Genomic DNA, 17,456 nt, shown 5'->3' with positions numbered 1-17,456 from the left:
ATCAGACAAGTGTTTGACCGGAGTGCTGTAGGGGCACTTGCACTTAGCCATCAAAGAACACTCTTTGGTACGTTTGGGGGATGTGGTTTTGTCATTACAACAAACCTCTTTCTCATTGCAAATTTCAAGAGAACCGGTTGGGGCAGGGCAGGGTATGTGGACTGACCAGCTTTGATCCACTTCGTACTACTCACCCTAAACAATACCCGGTATTAATCCTTGTAGGGGCAATAGAGGAAGTGAGGCTGAGAAGGGATACTCAAGGGTAGTGGAGTTCTATTCCCACTACAGGCTAGAAGGGGAGAAATCGAGATTAGACGGGTATGGGGTTGGTGCCCAGAGTCCTCCAGAGAGGATTGAGTTGCACTGGGCAAAGCATTAGAGAGGATTGGGTTGGTTTTTCAGGGGTGGGTGGGTTCAAGACTTCTAGATTCTTTGGAAGGAGAGAGCTGGGCTGTGTGTCAGGATTACTGGCTCTGGGTTGGTGCATGAGGTCAAAAGTGCTGTGGGTTATGGGATGGGCACACTCAGAAAAGGGGAAGTAAGGCATTACGCAGTAATGGTGAAAGCAGAGAGTGGAAATGGACTTCAGATAATGAAGCACTGCTCTTTTACCCTGGGGCATGAAAGACAAGTCACCCGACCCCCTTAAGCATCTAGGACAAGGTGGACATTTTGAGTCACATTATATAACTTCTCAGTAGGGTTTCCTTATTGGTTCATTTAGCTGGTCCATTCGTGATCTCCACCACCATTCTCAAAGTTTTATAGGCAATATAATAGTATTTTATTTTATTTTACTTTACAATTTTTTGTTGTATAGATTAGTATACAACATAGGCTTGCCACCCAGTAGACAGGATAGGTAAAAAGGTAAATGACCCCTGGACAGTTAAGTCCAGTCAAAGGTGACAGTTAAGTCCAGTTAAAGGTGACTATGGGGTTGCGGTAGTCATCTTGCTTTCAGGCAGAGGGAGCTGGCGTTTGTTTGCAGATAGCGTTCCGGGTCATGTGGCCAGCATGACTAAACTGCTGCTGGCGCACGGAGGACCATGACGAGTGCCAGAGCACACAGAAACGCCGTTTGCCTTCCTGTTGCAGCGGTACCTATTTATCTATGTGCACTGGTGTGCTTTCAAACTGCTAGGTTGGCAGGAGCTGGGACAGAGCTCACCCTGTCGGGCTGATTTGAACTGCCGACCTTCCGATACAAAAGGAAAAAAGCATGAGGAGGGAAAGGAAAACAAGCAAATTCAGGCCCTAATTCTTCCCTAAAGTGACACAGATTTTATAATGTGGGAGGCAGTCCTGGGAGAGCAGGAACCACATGCCAGTTTGCTGTCAGCTGAGCTGATGGTGGCTACCATAGGATCTCATGGAAGCAGGTCAAGGAGGAAGCTGAATGTCTGGCTCTGAGAAGTCAGGAAGAAATGCTGACAGGCAACTGAGGAGCCCAGGGTTTCCCCCAAATATCCCAAGCTTCCCTCCCCTCTCGTTGTTGTGAATCAATCCAAGAGCCCTGAGGCAGAGAGGCCGCTGAGTGAGTTGTTTTGCATGCGGCAACTTGGAGGTGGCAATCTCTTGCATCATCCTTCCGCCTGCCAGGCCAGAGTTTCATCTGATGAGGAAACAAAGACAGGTAGCGATGATTTGGGCAAGATATAAGGAGCTTGTTGTGGCCTGGTTTCCATAATCAGCAACCTGCTGACAAGCAGCTCTCTGCTCTCCAAACCACCCTCGGTCCTGGGGTGCCAACAACGCCTATGCCAGAGTTCACCTCGAAGCAACCAGATTTCTTTTTAGTTTTTTTACGAGTGTCCTCCCTTCCATTCTGAGGACTCATCACGCCTAATAAACCAAAAAGGTGGAATGTGGTGTGATGAGTTTATGATTTCAGGACTTTTGAGAACAGCAGATCTTATGGTATAAAAAGGCTTGATTTTATACCAGTCAGCCCTACCCTACTAACCATATTGGATACTCCCTGCCCGCCTGTCCCTGCTGCCATTGACACCAAGTGTGAAGCAGGCTGTGAGAGATGGAGTGGAAGATAATGCTGTCCCAACACATGAAGGTCACTTTGTGGCCTTGGGCAACTGTCTCCCAACTAGGAAGCTACCTCACAGGGTAACTGTGAAGATAAAAATGGGAAAGCTCCGTCTACACTGCCTCAAGCTTCTTAGAAGACAAGCCAGTAGTTACCTTTCGATAAAATAAATGTTAGATTGTGGTTGGGCTACACATCCAGTTAGTTCAGTTGGTAGAGCATGAGACTCTTAGACTGCCTGCACATAATATGTTTAAAGCATGTCACTCCCCACGGAATCCTGGGAACTGTAGTTGGTTAAGGGTGCTGGGAATTGTAGCTCTCTGAGGTGTTATTTAAATGTATGGTGTGTTCACAGCGTCAGTCTCAAGGTCATGGGTTCGAGACCTACCTTGGAAACATACCGTATTTTTCCGTGTATAAGTTATTTTTCCCTTAGAAATAATAGGCAAAAATTGTGGGTCGTCTTATACACAGATAGAAGATTGGTGGCAGCATCCAGCAGGAGATTAGCAGTGGTGATAGGGTGTGTGATTGGTTGCTGCGGCAAGGCCTGCTGACGATTGGCTGCAGCTGTGAAAACTTGGTGGGCTATTTACTGCATCAGCAAGGTGTGTGTGCAATTGGTTGTGGTTTTGTCGAGTGTGCAGGTGTGCTTTTGGCAGCAAGTGTGCAGACAATTGGTGGCTGTGGCAATGTGTGTGATTTGCATTGGCGGGCAGACTGTAGAGTGATTGGCGGCGGCGGCGGCTCCTCCCCCAAAAAGCTCAACAACAACTTTGGGCAATCCCCGCCCCACCCCATTTTTTATTGCGGTCCCAAAAAATAGGGGGTCGTCTTATACATGGGGGCGTGTTATATCGAAAAAATATGGTACATTTTTCAAAATTACTTCTTCACACAATGTAGTTAATTTGTGGAATTCACTTCCACAAGATTTGCAATGGCTACAAACTTGGGTGGCTTTAAAAGATTAGACATATTCATGGAGGAAATGGCTATCAGTGACATCCAGCCATGATGGCTATGTTTCAATCTCCGCTGTCTGAGGCAGGATGTCTTTGAATTCTGTGAGAACAGGATGCTGGACTAGGTAGGCCTTTGGTCTGATCCAGCAGGCTCTTACTTCTTACTTCATTTTGATGAGAACGTAAGAAGAGCCTGCTGGATCAGGCCAATGGCCTACCTAGTCCAGGATCCTGGACAAAATTCTCAGACTGAAAGGTTAACACATCAAAGGAGTGATAAATAATAGAGAAAGACAGCCTGCAGCTCCTTCAATACCTGCCCCAAGACTGAGGAGGCACCTGGAAAAATGGCTTCTCCTGGGAACTGTAGTTTCTCAAGGCTGCGGAGAGTTGTTAGGAGACCCCCTGATCCTCTCACAGACCTACAGTTCCCAGAATGGTTTAACGATCAATCCCCCATGGAATTCTGGGAATTGTTGCTCTATGAGAGGAATGGGGCATTTCCTAACAACTTTCGGCACCCTTAATGAACTAAAGTTCCCATAATTCTTTGGGGGAAGCCATGCTGTTTAGAATGCTTTCATAGTGCTTTAAATGTATTTTGTATACAGGGTCTGAGTTACGTAAGGCTACTTTTGACATTATGATTAATGTCAATGGAACATGTACTCAGGCTCGGACCACTACGACGCTAGATGTTGCCACATCTGAAGTACAAACACCAAAATGTTGCATGCTGCCTAGCTCATTTTTTTCATGACGCACAGGCCGTGTCTGAATAAACACTGAGGGAACAGACAGTGAAGAAACAGGACCATGCTTACTTATTACAGACATGACACATGGACGTAATTTTACACAGGCGGGTGATGCTCATAAAAAAAAATCCACTGAATGTAGTTTCAGGCTGAACCATTCTTTCCCAGATTCTATGTACATTAATGAAAACATATCCGTGTGCAGATATGATCTAAAAAGACATTTCACCCCTGAAACGTGTGGCAAGAGACAGCCGTGTCTGTTGAGTGGGGTGGCCATGATTATGTTCCTTCACCATGTACTTTTGTCTGAACCAGGCCCCAGAGGTGGAGGGTTGAAGGTTGAAAAATAGCGCCCCTTGGCTCTGTCCATCTTTGATGTTTAGCCAACACTTGTTCAGATTGTCCAATCGATAAAGGTGACTAGATCAGTAGGCTCATCCGATCCGTGTTGCTTTGTTTTGAAAATGTGCTCTTTGTGTGGCTTGTTTTCTCTTAGGGACGGACGGTCCCCACACCCCACTCCCAATAAACTTTCTACCCCAAATGACATTAGTGGCTGCCGGTATTGGTTTAAGTTTACAGTCATCAGCACTCTGTTTACAAGCTCCCCCAAGTGTCCTCCATCTCTACTGCCAGGAAGGTGAAGAGGCTTCCAAGTCCAGCTGAGGCCAGTTCTCCACCACATAGCCTAGTGAACCGCGGCTGATCCCTTCAAAGGGCTTGTCCTCTTCCACCAAGGAGAGCCTGTCTTGGGCTTCAAGCATCTTCTCTCGGATTTAGCTGCCCCTCACAGTACACTGAGCAGGGCTGTGAGGTTTAATTATTAGTAGGGGGGTTGATCCTTTGAGGCTTCCCTTTTAGGCAAACATTTGTCCTATACTGTAGATGGACCAGCATGGCCGACTGGAAATTGGGTTACAGGGGCTGCAATCCTATGCCCACTTATTTGGATCCAAGGTTAATATTGACCTCTGAGGCCATGCTTGTGAATCTACCCTCAGGAGGTATTAGACTCAAGGACACAATAGCTGGGACACTAGAGACACTTTCCCCTGTCGGGAAAGGCCTCACCATCAGCCTTTCAGACCGTATTGGCTCAGAATGTCGCCAGCACTCCATGCATCAGTGGTGGTGACCACATGCTTGAGGTGATAGACAATTTTGTCTACCTGGACTCCACCATAACCAGCAACCTTTCCATTGATGCTGAGCTGGACAAGCTAATTGGCAAGGCAGCTATGGCAATGGCTCGCCTCTCCAAAGGGTTTGGGAGAATGATCAATACCAAGATGAAGATCTACCAAGCTTGCATCTTGAGTTGGTTGTGGGCAACTTACAGCGGTCAGGAGCGACGCCTCAGTGCCTTCCATATGCGTTGTGTCAGGAAGACCAGGCCTGTTGACCAACCAACTCTGCATTACAAAGATGTCTGCAAGAGTGAGATGAAGTCTGGCAACATTAACCCCACTGTATGGGAATCCCTGGAGACAGACAAGTTGTATAGCCACATCAGTAACCAGAGGAGAAATGACCAGCGGAGGAGCAGAGAAGAAATGGCATGGGGCACCTGCATCAGTTATACTGGATGCCTTCATCTGCCACAGCTGCAATAAAGCATTTCCCTCCCTTTGGTCTCAACACCCAGAGCAGGTGCTGGAATTCTCCAGCAGTTTGGGTTTGATTTTACCCTCGATGGTGCACTCTTCCATTGTCTCCCAAGACAGACAGATGCCAACACTCATATATACACTTTTGCTGCTTTTGGGGGGTCACTGCATTGCTTGATTCTGCTGCTATTTTAATTTGTTGCCACGATCATAGATATAAATTTAATAAATAAAAAATTGTAACATGATTGTAATTGTTCTTTTAATATATAATATGTCACCTTGGAAAGGGTAACCCTGAATATACTGGTAAATATCGAAGCAATCAGATTAAGTAAAGCCCCGTGACCAGAGCGAAACTTTATTCTGCGACTTTCCTCTCCCTTTGTTGTCTTCTCTTTCCCTGTCTAAATTTAGACTACTGTACACAATTCCCGGGACGGTGTTTTTTTTTTTTTAAAAACCCTCGCCTTTGACTTTCCGTCTTAAGTGTGTAAGCCATTAACTACTTAGCTGATGCAATGTTTCATCACCACACTTTGAAACAAATCGAACGAGCAAAAGCCACGGTGCTCCAATGCAAGCACTTAAGATAACACTTTATTAAATCTGAAGCCCGGAACGACCAATCAAAACACAACTTTCGCGTATTTCTCCCCAGGAAAACAGGAAAAACTGACGGCTGCGAACGCCAGAAACGACGCGCGGCGCAGTCCGGGATACATTCCCGTCGTGCCTTGCTCCATTCTCCCCGAGTCAACCATTTCGTGGTGCGTTGCCTTCTGGGAGTTGTAGTCTTTCCTCCCGACGTTTCCCTATAACGTCTATAGCCAGGAGGTGGGAAAGGGACTACAACTCCCGTCACGCAACGCGCCTCCCTTGGCCCGGGAGGGGGACTCGGACTATATCTCGGGACCTATAGTCTTCGCACCCCCCCCCGGGCACCTTTGTCCTCATGGGGAGCGAACTACAGTTCCCGCAGAGCCGAGGGGTCCGGCCGCTCTAAGGTCTCCGCCGCCCCTCCCCCGCCCGGCTTTGGCAGGGGCTTCTCCCAAGATGGCGGCTCCCCCTCCTCCTGCTGCTGCTCCCCGGGGCGCCGGGGTCGGGGCCACCTCCCCGGGGGGCTCCCTGGGCTACTGCTTGGCCCAGCTGCAGAAGGGCGCCGAGCCGGGCCTCGGCCGGGCCCTGCTGGCCCTCAGGACGCAGCACATCAAGGAGGCCGGGGGCATCGCCCGCTTCCGGAGCCGAGGGGGCCTGGCGCCTCTCCTGGGGGTCCTGGCCGGCGCCCCTCGGCCGCGACGCACCCTGGACCTCGCCCTCAGCATCCTGGGCAACTGCTGCACCGAGGGCGCCAGCCGCACCCAGGTGCGCGAGCTGGGCGGGATCCCGCCCCTCGGTAAGTGGGGGGCCCCACTTATGGGGAGGACCAGGTACCCCCCTGGGGGTAAGGGGGAGCTCGGCAGGGCGGTCTTGGTCCCCCCACAACCTTTGGGTGGGCGCCAGGTGGGATCCTAAGACCCCCAAGTCAACACTCCAGCCCCCTCCCAATTGCCTGGGTGCCTGTGTTGCCAAGGCCCCCTTGACTTGTCAAAAGTTGGGGTCCCGCCCCCAGTGTTTGTAAGGATTATTGGATCCTCGCGTGGAATAATAGCTGCTTTGGCTCCCTTTCTGGGCCTTTCTGCCTTCTCCAATACCTTTACTTTGGGCTGTCATGTGTGATACCCATCTCGTTAAATAAGATGATGTAGCTCGGATTTCCTTAAGTTTTTTTTTTTTTTAAATCTCGTGCTTAAAGGGCGTTAAGTGTTGGCAAGTGGAAATCACAGAGTCGCAGAACTGTTGGAAGGGCCAGCCAGTTCAAGCCCCTGCAACACAGGAGTCACAGCTAATGTTAGGCTTTACCCTGTGGGGCTAGGGAGGGTTGAAGCCATACGTGCAGTTCTAAGCGTGATGAGCTGTCGCCCTTGGTTAACCTCTACGCCCGACTGATGTTGGGTGTCAGAATAGGACCTGGGATGCCAGGGTTCAGATCCCTGCTCAGCCACGAATCTCATTGGATGAACCGCCCTGAGATCTGTGGGTGAAGGGTATACAAACTGAATACATACATAAATAAAAAAAATAACTTGGGCCTATCACTCTCTGCCTCACAGGCTTGTTGTGAGGATAAAATGGGGCGGGGGGACAGCCATGCATGCCATCTTCAGCTCCTTGGAAGAAAGGTGGGATATAAATGTAATAAGAATAAAGGGCATTGGCCTGGAACATGCGCACACGTCTTGGCATCCTGAGCTACTCAAGTTGGACTTGTGACCCTTTGAATGCTGTGGTGGGAGGAGATGCCTAAGCCTTTAAGGGAAGTTGTTTGAGGATGCGCAGGGACTTGTAATTTGCTTTTCAGCTGGCAGCGCCACCTGGCCGTTAAACATGTAAATGCCAAAGCCTCCGTCTTTCCATCGATGGAGGACGGTGCAAAACCGCTGTCTTAAACCAATGCAAATTAAGTCCAGTGTTTTCCTTTTGAGCTTCTACCCTGTTTGGTTGGCTTTTTCCCTCTAGGAGAAGCCAGCAACAATCTTGGGGATTTGGGATTATATTGAGGTTCCCCCTAGCAGTCGCAAAACCTCGTGCGTTTGTGCATTTGGAAAGCAGTGTTTACACTGTTGTCAAGAGAGACCACACCTTTTCATAAATCTTTAGCACTATACACTGTAGAGTAGAGTAAGCACTGCAGTATATAGAGTGTAGAAATGTGATAATTCCTGGTTGAGGGCTTAAGGCCTGTATTACATGGAAGGAGGGGGTAGAATCAGGCAGAAAATGCTACCCTCTTTAAACAGCTGTTCTTACCCAACTTTTAAAAACGAAAAAACGAAAAAACAAAGAGAGCTAAATCTGCTGGCCTTTAAAGTGCCGCAAGATTCGTTGCTTTTCACTGGAACAGACTACCACAGCTATTCCCCTGAAAGTTGTTTGTGGTTTTACAGCTACATTATTCTCCATCTCTCTTCCTTCCTGCTCCCCCCCACCACAATCTGTGGGTTTATAGTTACTATCCTGAGATCGCTTGCTGCAGAAAGCATCCAGAATCGGACGGCACGAGCCCTCGGCAACTTGGCTGTAGACACAGAAAACTGCCAGGCCATTCACGAAGCAGGTTGGAAGTGGGATGGTGTACTGGGTAGGGATGGAGGGTAGGTTTGTTCATGAGGGGCTGGGTGGGGGTCCAGTCCATATGTTATGACTTCCTGCCCCTTTGCAACACCTCCATAATGAGGTGCTCCTCATTTCCACATGTTAGACTGACATGAGTTTATATATTACTCATTGCCTCCATATCTTAATAACCAGAAGCTTCCTGGTGAAAACTAGCATAGTGGAGGGGAGTGCTAAGAATCTGAGCTGGAATTGCCCAGTTTTATCCCAGTTATAGCCTCACTTGGTGACCCCAGGCAAACTTCTGCACTCTCACTCTTGGCACCCGCTCTGCAATACCAGGATCATGCTGGCCTACCTTACTGAGCTGTTGTAAAGATTACAGCAATAATGTCTGTGAAGTACTCTGAGCGCTTGAAATGCACTATATAAACATGAAGCTTTGTTCTCATTATTGAAAATATTTAGTCTTCATGTATTACAAAATTCTCAGATAGAATGCACTGGGATTCCAGAATGAATAGGGGATCTGTGTGGAACATTTGGTCACTTATGGATAAACTACAAACAGGTTGTGTGTTAAATTAGGTAACATGCTAGCAGTTTTCTTTTTTAGCCTAGGTAAAGTTGGTGGGGGAACGTATTTCGTGTTGGAGACTTGTTTTACTTCTCTCTGTGTATCTCTCTCCCCACCCTCATTTATCTGGGACAGAGAACAGAGGAGGGGTGGCAATTTTGCCGTGATTTGGGTGAAATTTCCGCATAACTTTGTGTTTGGATTCAAGTGCAGATGTCCATATAAACTTCTAAAACTTAGATGCAAATGGAGGAGTTGCTTTGGAATCTGTGGCAGCCCTCTCAAAAGAAAGGGATGTGGCCACAGAATCCTTTTCTTCTTGCTCCCTTCTGCGGAGCTGGGGGTAAGGTGGATACCCATCTCTGCTAAAAAATTACCCACATGTTTTTCTAGTAGCCTGGAAGGGTGTGGCATATTACCTTGATAAAATTGCCTGGGCAGTGACGACTGCCCTTTAAGGTCCTCTGCATCTGCTGCTCAAAGCACCTTCATTGCAGCAGCTGCTGAGAGTAGCAGAAAAAGATGGTGGTAGTTGTGGAGAGAGATGGTGCTGAGGCTTGGCAGGCCAGTTGGAAAGGCTTGGATGTTTGCTGGCAAACTGTAGAGAAATTGTAATATATGAGACTCTATAACTTGGCTTTCTTTTTCTTTTATTCTCTCCCCCACCCCGCCACCCAAAAAAATATCCCATTACAGGAGCAGTGCCCCCGCTGGTGCAGGTCCTCACCACCTCCCAGGACAGAGAGTGCTTGCAGAGTGTGATCAGGGCAGTGCGCTACCTGGCTGACACGCCTGCGCATCGCCTTGTGCTGGTCCAGCAGGGGGTGGTGCGCTCCATTGCCGAGCGCTTGGCTTCCTCCTTGGATGACGCCGCCCTTGTTGCAGCTGCCGTGCGCGCCCTCCTGGAGCTGACAAAGGGTTGCAGCCGCGACTGCGCTCAGCAGCTCAGCTTGGCGGGCGGCGTGGCAACCCTCGTAGCCTTGACTAGCCACGAGAAGCGGGCGGTGCGGGAGACTGCTCTCGTGGCCCTGTCCAACCTCTGTCTGCAGGGCATGCTGAGGCCAGCTGTGGGCAACGCTGGCGGAGTGGAGGTGCTAGTGGGGGAGATCCGGCAACGGCAGAGGGCCGGGGCACCTGGCATGGCCCTCCATCCTCTGGTGAAAGCTTTGTGCCTGCTGTGCCGAGAGGCAATCAATAGAAGCCGGGTCCGAGAAGCCGGGGGGCTTGAGCTGCTGCTGTCCCTGCTGCGGGACCAGGGTCACAGCTCCTCCCACGATCGCGTGGTGGTGGCCTTTGTGGCCTTTTTCTATGATGAGGAGGCCCTGGAGGTGCTGCAGGCTGGAGGGCTTGTGCCTTTGCTGGTTGGGAGGCTGGCAGCGCTGGGCCAATGGAGAAGCCGGAAGGAGGAAGAGGAAGAGGAGGAGGACGACCTGGTAGATGAGAGGGATGCAGCTTCTTTTGACCTACCTGCAGAGGGGCGTCGTGGGGAGCAGGCCACGCCTGGAGCAGAGTCTTCCAGCTTTCAGAGCCTCAGGTAAATAATGTCTTGAGCTAGGGGGTTGTTTTATGCAAGGGCTGAAAGAGGTGATGTCCTTTCAAAAAAGGGCTTTTTATGGTGAGCGAAGTATATACCCAGAACATGCCAGTTCTGTACCAGCAAAGCAAAACAAACCCAATTTGGAATGTCTTGTGCAAATTAGTCACATCTAAATGTGTAGCTTTTTCTAAATTTTTACCCAGGCCGTGGAAAATGGAAAGAAGCAAAGGTGTCAAGATTGGGGGCTAGTGGACTGTTAGGGGTCAAAGGAGCTGGACAGGGATGTTGCCCTACTCCAACCATTTCCAGCTCTGCGGAATCACTTTTAGCTTGTTTTCAAACTTTTCTTCGCTGGAAACGCAGGTTGGAAAACTAAACAATAGTTTTGCTTTTAAACAGGGCTAGAGTTTCTTAGGGTTCTGTGTCCTGTGCTTGCTTTGTTCCCCGGGGTTGTTGTGCTACTGAGGGTGGCTGTGGTTGCTGCCACCAGATGTTATTTGTATTTTGCTTCCATGTCCTATTGATGCCATCATTTGGCCGTGTGGTAGCAGTAGCGGGAGCCTGCAGTGTTCAATTCAAGGCTCTGGCAAGCATGTGCCACTGCACAGCTGTATATGCAGATGCTTGCAGTATTTTGCAGCTGGCTGCCAAAAGCGGAGTCATGCACACAACAACAGATGCCTGTAGTCCATTTGCTGTGGGCTAGAAGCTGATACATGCACTCTTCTCCAACACTTTGCACCCGCTAATGGCTACCAACCACATGCCACATGGTCATGTGAGTCCCTCCCCACTGCCCACCCCAAATTCTACAATCTCCTTTGTACTTATATCTGTGCATTTCCTTCTATCCACTCTGCAGATCCTGGCTTCTTTCTGAAGGCTACATTGCCAGCCCAGGGGACCTTTCTCCACAGTGGTCCCCCGACACCACCCTTTCTGAACTGGATGTCCAAGGATGTGCCAGCCCCAACCAAGAGCTGCAAGATGAACCCCATGGGCCCTGCCATGCCGTATCTGGAGTAAAAACCCAGTCCTGGGCCGAATCCCCTGATTTCTTAAACTCTCCATTACTGGATTTGCCCCTTGCATGTCAGCCAAGTTCTACCGAGACCTTAAACCCAGCGGAGGGAGATGGAGCATATCCACAGCAGAGCCCGTGCCCGGTGGAATCGCCTGTGTTCGGCAAACCTGGAAGTCTCTGTTTGGAGGTGCCAGAGTCAGAGGAGATCAAGGAGCTGGAAATGGTTGAGACGAGTAAGCAGCAGAAGGGGCTGCTGATGAAATCAGAAGAGGAAGATCTAGCCAGTCCAAAGAAAGGACTCCCTGGACAGGACGTGTTGAAGCTGCCCTGTTCATTGTCTTCAGGGACAGCCCCAGATTCAGTGCCGACGAATCCATCAAAACCAGGTGAAGATATGGAACAGTCGACCTGGGCTGCTTTGACAACGGACCAAAATGAGCCTGGGACCAGTAACTCGCACTTGGCTGCCATGGCGTTGATTCCGAGCAAGAGTGACCAAAGCCAACTGTCCCCCAGGCCCATTGCCAAATCGCCAGCCAGCGAGGAGGCCTGTCTGGTCACCCCAAATCTGAGCATTCAGAGCCTCTCAAGTTCTCCCGATGAGCACAGGACACCTACGTCCTGCTGGAAACGCCGTGCCAAGTTCCGGTCAACGTCTGAGCAGGCGCCACCTCCTCAAGCATCACGTCCTGCTGGCGAGACTCCTCTGCTCTCCCTAGCCCTGCCGCTCTCCCTCTCTCCACACGGGGGCGACAGAGAGCTCCATGCCCCCGAGGCCCCCGTCCTGCTGCTCCTTTCCCGCTTTTCCCAGGCTGAGGATCCCAGCCGCAGCTTGGTGACACCGGCCACCTTGCAAGGGCTGCTGCGCTACGTCACGAGAAGCCCCGTCCCCTCCTCTCGCTGCCTCCGGCTGCTGCATCGCCTCACCTGCAACCCCACTTGCCTGGAGGCCTTTGTGCGTTCCTACGGCGCTTCGCTCATCCATGCCTGGCTGATCCTTGGTGTGTCGCCCGAGCAGGTGGCGGCGGCTGTTACTGCCGAGGAAGAGGGGGAAGAGGTGGAGCCAAGAAGCCTGGATGCTGGGGAGCATGGCGCCAGGAGGTTCAAGGAACTTGGTGTGTGGATTTTCTGTTATCTCTGCATTCCAGTGTAGCGGTTCCTAAACTTTCCCCCCACTAGTAAATAAAAAATTTCTGGAGATCTCAAAAGGCCACTTAATAACTCCTTTTTTTTTTTGGTTCTGTACATCAAACCACATGCACAACTCTCATTACAGTTGGCATTTGATAATGCCTTTCTAATGCAATGGATGTGTTGGGAGCTTTTGAACAGAGTTCAGGGAAGTCTAGCTTGGCTCATCAGAAAAATAAACCATATAATTGTAGAGTTTAAAGGGATCACAAGGGTCTTTTAGTCCAACCCCCTGCAATGCAAAGATCTTTTTGCTCAACATGGAGCTCAAACCCATAACCCTGAGAGTCTCCCAACTGAGCTACCTCAGGGATTGGGAGTTGAGGGCAAAGTATTGATATTCCACAACCTTTCTGTGGAGCACCCAAAAGGAAACCACCAAAAAGGTGATCTACTGAGGATGATTTGAGAACCTCTGTTCTAGGATATTGGAATTCAAGCCTGCATAGTTGTTATTTTTTGAGTGTTTCCTCATATTAAAGAGGGCTTCTGAACCAGGTATTCTCATGTTGAAGATACTGTGGTGTCTCACTTTAGTGGGTCTTTGGCTCATTGGAAAGCCAGTTGGTTTGTTGGGATACTGTGGTTCCTAGTCTCTCTTTGCCACAGGCCATGCTATTAGCTGATGCTCAGCAGGCCTTTGCCTCTGAAGTGGTTTTCAGTGTTGGAACGTGTAAAGCGACCTTAAAGCGAGTCCTTATGGTAGTGTATGAAACCACTTTTCCCCTCACCGCTGAGTAATTGAAGTCCCCTCCACCTCACCCCAGCTGACGTAGGCTGGGGTTGAGGCTTCAGATCAGAGAGAGCCTTTTTGCTTCCCACATGTTTTGCAGACATAAAATGGAGCATGAAATAAATTGTGGGGGGACCGCAGCTCTTGCGATACAGAAAAGGCTGACTGGGCAGTTGGGGGCAGGGCAGATGCCAAAAAGTGGGCTGGCTCCCTTCAGAGTTGATGCAGATGCCGCATCAAACAGAGGCGCTGTGTGTTGAACGCATTTCTGACCCATTCTTCCCCTTCCCACCAGGAGAGACGCTGCTGATGAACCTTTGTGTGCAAGCGGAGTCCCCTTATGGGGTGGGTGTTCTCACCCACATGCTGCTATCAGGCTCCGAATCTGATCAGGTGGCCTGTGCACTCGCCCTTCCGCTTATCTGCAGGTAAGTCTGACATTGCTCTGTCAAACTGGTATGAAGAGAAGGGGATAAAAAGGATTTACTTCCTCACGTGGTTGCAGTTTCCTCATGTGGCTACCAAAATGGTGGCGGCCATCTTGAATGAAGAGCAGCCACCAGGCTGGGACGGAGTGGCCTCAGGGTTTTATTTAGCCCCAGATTCAGAGATTTGGGGGTGTGGACAGTGAAACTATGGGGGAAGGGAAGTATATTACTCCTCACCACATGAACCACAAGGCACTCAAAAGAGTATATGAGAGATTTATTTTTGAAAGAAGCGAAAAGTGTGGAGACTGAGGAAAGAGGAAAGTGTGTGTTAATGTTGGGGGTCTGATATTTTACAATTCTCATTTTTCAGCTGATAGAAGGGATCTAACGAAGATGGGATCTAACGAAAGGTACTGAGGATATAAAGCGGTTTTCTCTTTTTCTTCCATAGGAAGGATTCCCTTTGCCGGAAACTTCTGCTGGACCACTCTGGCCTGCGTCTCCTATTAGGTGCCCTGGTGCGGGACCCCGATCCCTGCCTTGTTTTCTACGCCTTGGATTCCCTCTCCCTCCTCCTGGGCTCCCAAGCCACAAGCCTTCCCTCGCCGTCCCCTCCTGCCTCCAAGAGGCCGCGCCTGGACTCTCCGCCCCCTTGCTCTTATTGCCGCTTCATGGACGAAGGCAAGGCCGACTTGTATTTCCAGCTGGACTCTGGCACTCGGGTGCCCGCCGTGCGCCAGGTCATCAGCGAAGCCTCCGAGGTCTTCTGTGCCATGCTGAGCACAGGGTTTGCAGAGTCGTGCCACACCACCGTGAGGCTGGGCGGTGTGTCTCCCGAGCCCTTCCTGGCTCTCGCGCACTTCCTCCATGGCTGCCGCGGCAAACCCTGCTCGGTGTTGGGGGTTTCGGTCCCCTTCGCTTTAGCCGAAGAAATCCTCACGGTTGCCGAGCAGTATCTCCTCCCCGAGCTCCAGTCCCTGGTTGATGACGCCGTGTGCCGGGACTTCTTGCGCCCCGAGACTCTAGGCCAGGTGTATTGCTTGGCTGAACGGCAGAACCGGCCCCGCTTGCTTCGGAAATGTGCTGCTTACGCTCTTCAGGACGTGGCAAGGCCCACCCGCCAAGCCGCGGTGTTGGCCAAGCTTCTCCAATCCGTTGGGAATCCCAGCAGGTTGGCTGAGGAGCTGCTCAGGGTGGTGATGGAGTCCCCGTGGGGCTCTGGTGCTGAGGTCCAGCTGGGCTGAAGAATTTACAGCTCTGTCTCCTCCTGCCCTGTTCCACCCCCCTTCTCTCTCTCACGCACACATGCACACACATAATCGAAATATTGGCTTTATAGTGGAAACCCAAGTATGATGACAGAAGGAGTGCTAGGAGAATAAATAGGGTGAGACTCAAAAGAATGGCCTCACAGCGGTCAAAGGGTCAACTTCTGGAGTGGGGAAGCGTGTGGGGCAGTGATGTGGCAGTGAGCACCCCACATGATAGAGCGGTTGTGTGCGTAAGGTTGGTGGAGGTGACTGCATGAGGGTGGAAAAGAATGGAGGGAGGGAGGAAGAGGGCCAGGGGAACGCTGCCACCCAAAAGGCATGGGGGAGGTTTTAAATCAAATGTGGGGAACTTTTGGCCCTCCAGATGTTGCTGAACTACAACTCCCATCATCCTTGGCCGCTGACCACTTGCTGAGGGATGGTGGGCATTGTAGTTTAGTGACAGGAGTGCCAGAGGTTCTCCACACCTGATTAAGATGAAAGGTGGAGGAACCAGGTGTCAGATTCCGCTTGGACGCAACAATAGTCCCCTTTGAGGAGGGTTTCTGTCAAGAGCACTTAAAAAACAAAGAACGGCCAGCCTCAATGTGATCTTGGGCATGGCAGTACGTTCAAAGTGGGCAGGATCCCTTTCTGATAGCGTATCAGGAAGGGACCCCAGATTGAAAAATACAACATTTCTGAGAGTGCCGTTCTGATGGCAGCTGCTCCTGGAATTGATCCTAGTCTTGGGAGGAGGTGTTAAAAGGGCATGAAGGTATAACTGAAGAAAGGTGAGCCATCTCACAGAGATGGGGGGGGGGCAGCAAAAGAATTGACGCCACCAAGTAGTGGAAGTAATTTGCAGGATATCAAGGTGCTTCTCTCAAGGACATGTGGCCCATTTGTAAAGATGGAACTATATTGCATATAAGCTATTGTACATAGAGAAATACAGACATCAAAGAGGTACTCGGAGCGTCTACCTGGCCTCAGCTTATTTCTGTGAGTGAACAAATGGGAAGTGACCAACCCTTGTTGCTGCAAAATTGGCTTTGATCCATTTTTGAGCCAGCCTTCTGTAAATGAACCAGTTGTTCCAGACCCCCTTAAGAAGTCTCTCACCATTAACCCCGCTCACTCTTAATGGGTGAGAGGGATTTTTCAGTGTCATCCAATGGGGGATTCTTGGCACAAGGGATAAAATGTGTCTGGTCTGCACAATAGAGTTCTCTGGCCATTGAGCAAGCTCTTGAGGGGTGGGATTTTGGATTTACACTTGCATGCCCTGTGATGCCAATCAAGCCTCATTTTTGAATTGAATTGTGAGGCCTCTGAGCCCCCGTTCCTCCCCTCCCCACCTCCTTTCCACGCCAAGGACAGGAAACGCCTGCTTCTAACTGCATCCAGATGGTCTGGAGAACTGGCAAAGGGGAGGGAGAAACCACTTCCTGAGAGCCTGATTACTATAGAGCCTGTTCGTCTAGGATGGGGTGGGAGGGAGCGCCTTCCCCAATGGGTTCTTTCTGGGTCCCATTTTCTGTCCCGTATCATTGTTGTTTTTGAGGGGTTGGCTGTCATCTGTTTTTTCCATGGCGTTTATTGGGTGCTGGAAGCTGACCGCTAGCATACATAACCCTGCCGCTGAGGTTATGGTGTAAAATCACAGCTAGGAGATGCAGCAGAGGGACGCTGCTGCTTCCCTCTTGGGATACTGTGTGGATGATTTGAGGTTTTGTAAGGACTTCATTTTTAAAATGTTATTTTCTGGTCATGCTCCAGTTCCTCAGCATGTGAGAAGCATTTCCTATAATTTTATCTCTATGCCAAGAAAACAGTCACCTGCTTAATTTCTGCATGATTGGTTGCTGTAGAAGGCAGGGGAGCTGGGCGTAAAACTAACGGTGGCAGCCCTTGTTCATCACGCAGCCATCACACAGTCTCAACATATCCGGTGCAGAAGCAAACCAGGCTGAGTGTTCCAGGGCTTGTTTTCCTTCCCAAATTCCTCCTGTGCCTGGCTCTTCTCTTGGCACAAGCCCGTTACGCTCGTGAGTGTTTCAGCCTGGGTGGAGAGTTTTTATTATGGTGCTGAAAAAGCCCGCACTGTGAGCAGGCCACTTTCAGGACGGCTGAGACCATACCTTGCGAAAAAGTCTCTTACAAAGTGTTCA

The 17,456-nt window shown here is 50.1% G+C and overlaps 1 protein-coding gene across 2 annotated transcripts; it reads left to right on the top strand.

Annotated features, from left to right (window-relative positions):
• The first annotated feature begins 6,233 nt into the window (after positions 1-6,233).
• ARMC5 (armadillo repeat containing 5) lies at positions 6,234-16,254 on the top strand. 2 transcript variants are annotated; one of them, XM_083710532.1, is made up of 6 exons: positions 6,234-6,779; positions 8,433-8,540; positions 9,813-10,650; positions 11,516-12,792; positions 13,897-14,029; positions 14,484-16,254. In XM_083710532.1, exons 1-6 carry the CDS (start codon positions 6,440-6,442, stop codon positions 15,274-15,276), a joined length of 3,489 nt encoding a protein of 1,162 aa, XP_083566658.1. In that variant the 5' UTR covers positions 6,234-6,439; the 3' UTR covers positions 15,277-16,254. The 2 variants fall into 2 exon arrangements, with proteins under 2 accessions (XP_083566658.1, XP_083566657.1); XM_083710531.1 differs by lacking the exon at positions 6,234-6,779 and adding an exon at positions 7,250-7,459.
• The last annotated feature ends 1,202 nt before the right edge of the window (positions 16,255-17,456 follow it).

This window comes from Podarcis gaigeae (genome assembly GCF_964106915.1).
Source record: "Podarcis gaigeae genome assembly, chromosome: 13".
NCBI lineage: Eukaryota > Metazoa > Chordata > Lepidosauria > Squamata > Lacertidae > Podarcis > Podarcis gaigeae.
Note: the sequence above shows the minus strand (reverse complement) of the source record. Positions and strands in the feature narration are given on the sequence as shown.

What these genes read in the sequence shown, in the direction of transcription:
- ARMC5 (XM_083710532.1), top strand. Translation starts at nt 6,440, where the DNA reads ATGGCGGCTCCCCCTCCTCCTGCTGCTGCTCCCCGGGGCGCCGGGGTC. An exon ending in GGGCGGGATCCCGCCCCTCG is followed by an intron (nt 6,780 to 8,432) that starts GTAAGTGGGGGG and finishes GTGGGTTTATAG; the next exon opens with TTACTATCCTGAGATCGCTT. An exon ending in GCCCTTCCGCTTATCTGCAG is followed by an intron (nt 14,030 to 14,483) that starts GTAAGTCTGACA and finishes TTTCTTCCATAG; the next exon opens with GAAGGATTCCCTTTGCCGGA.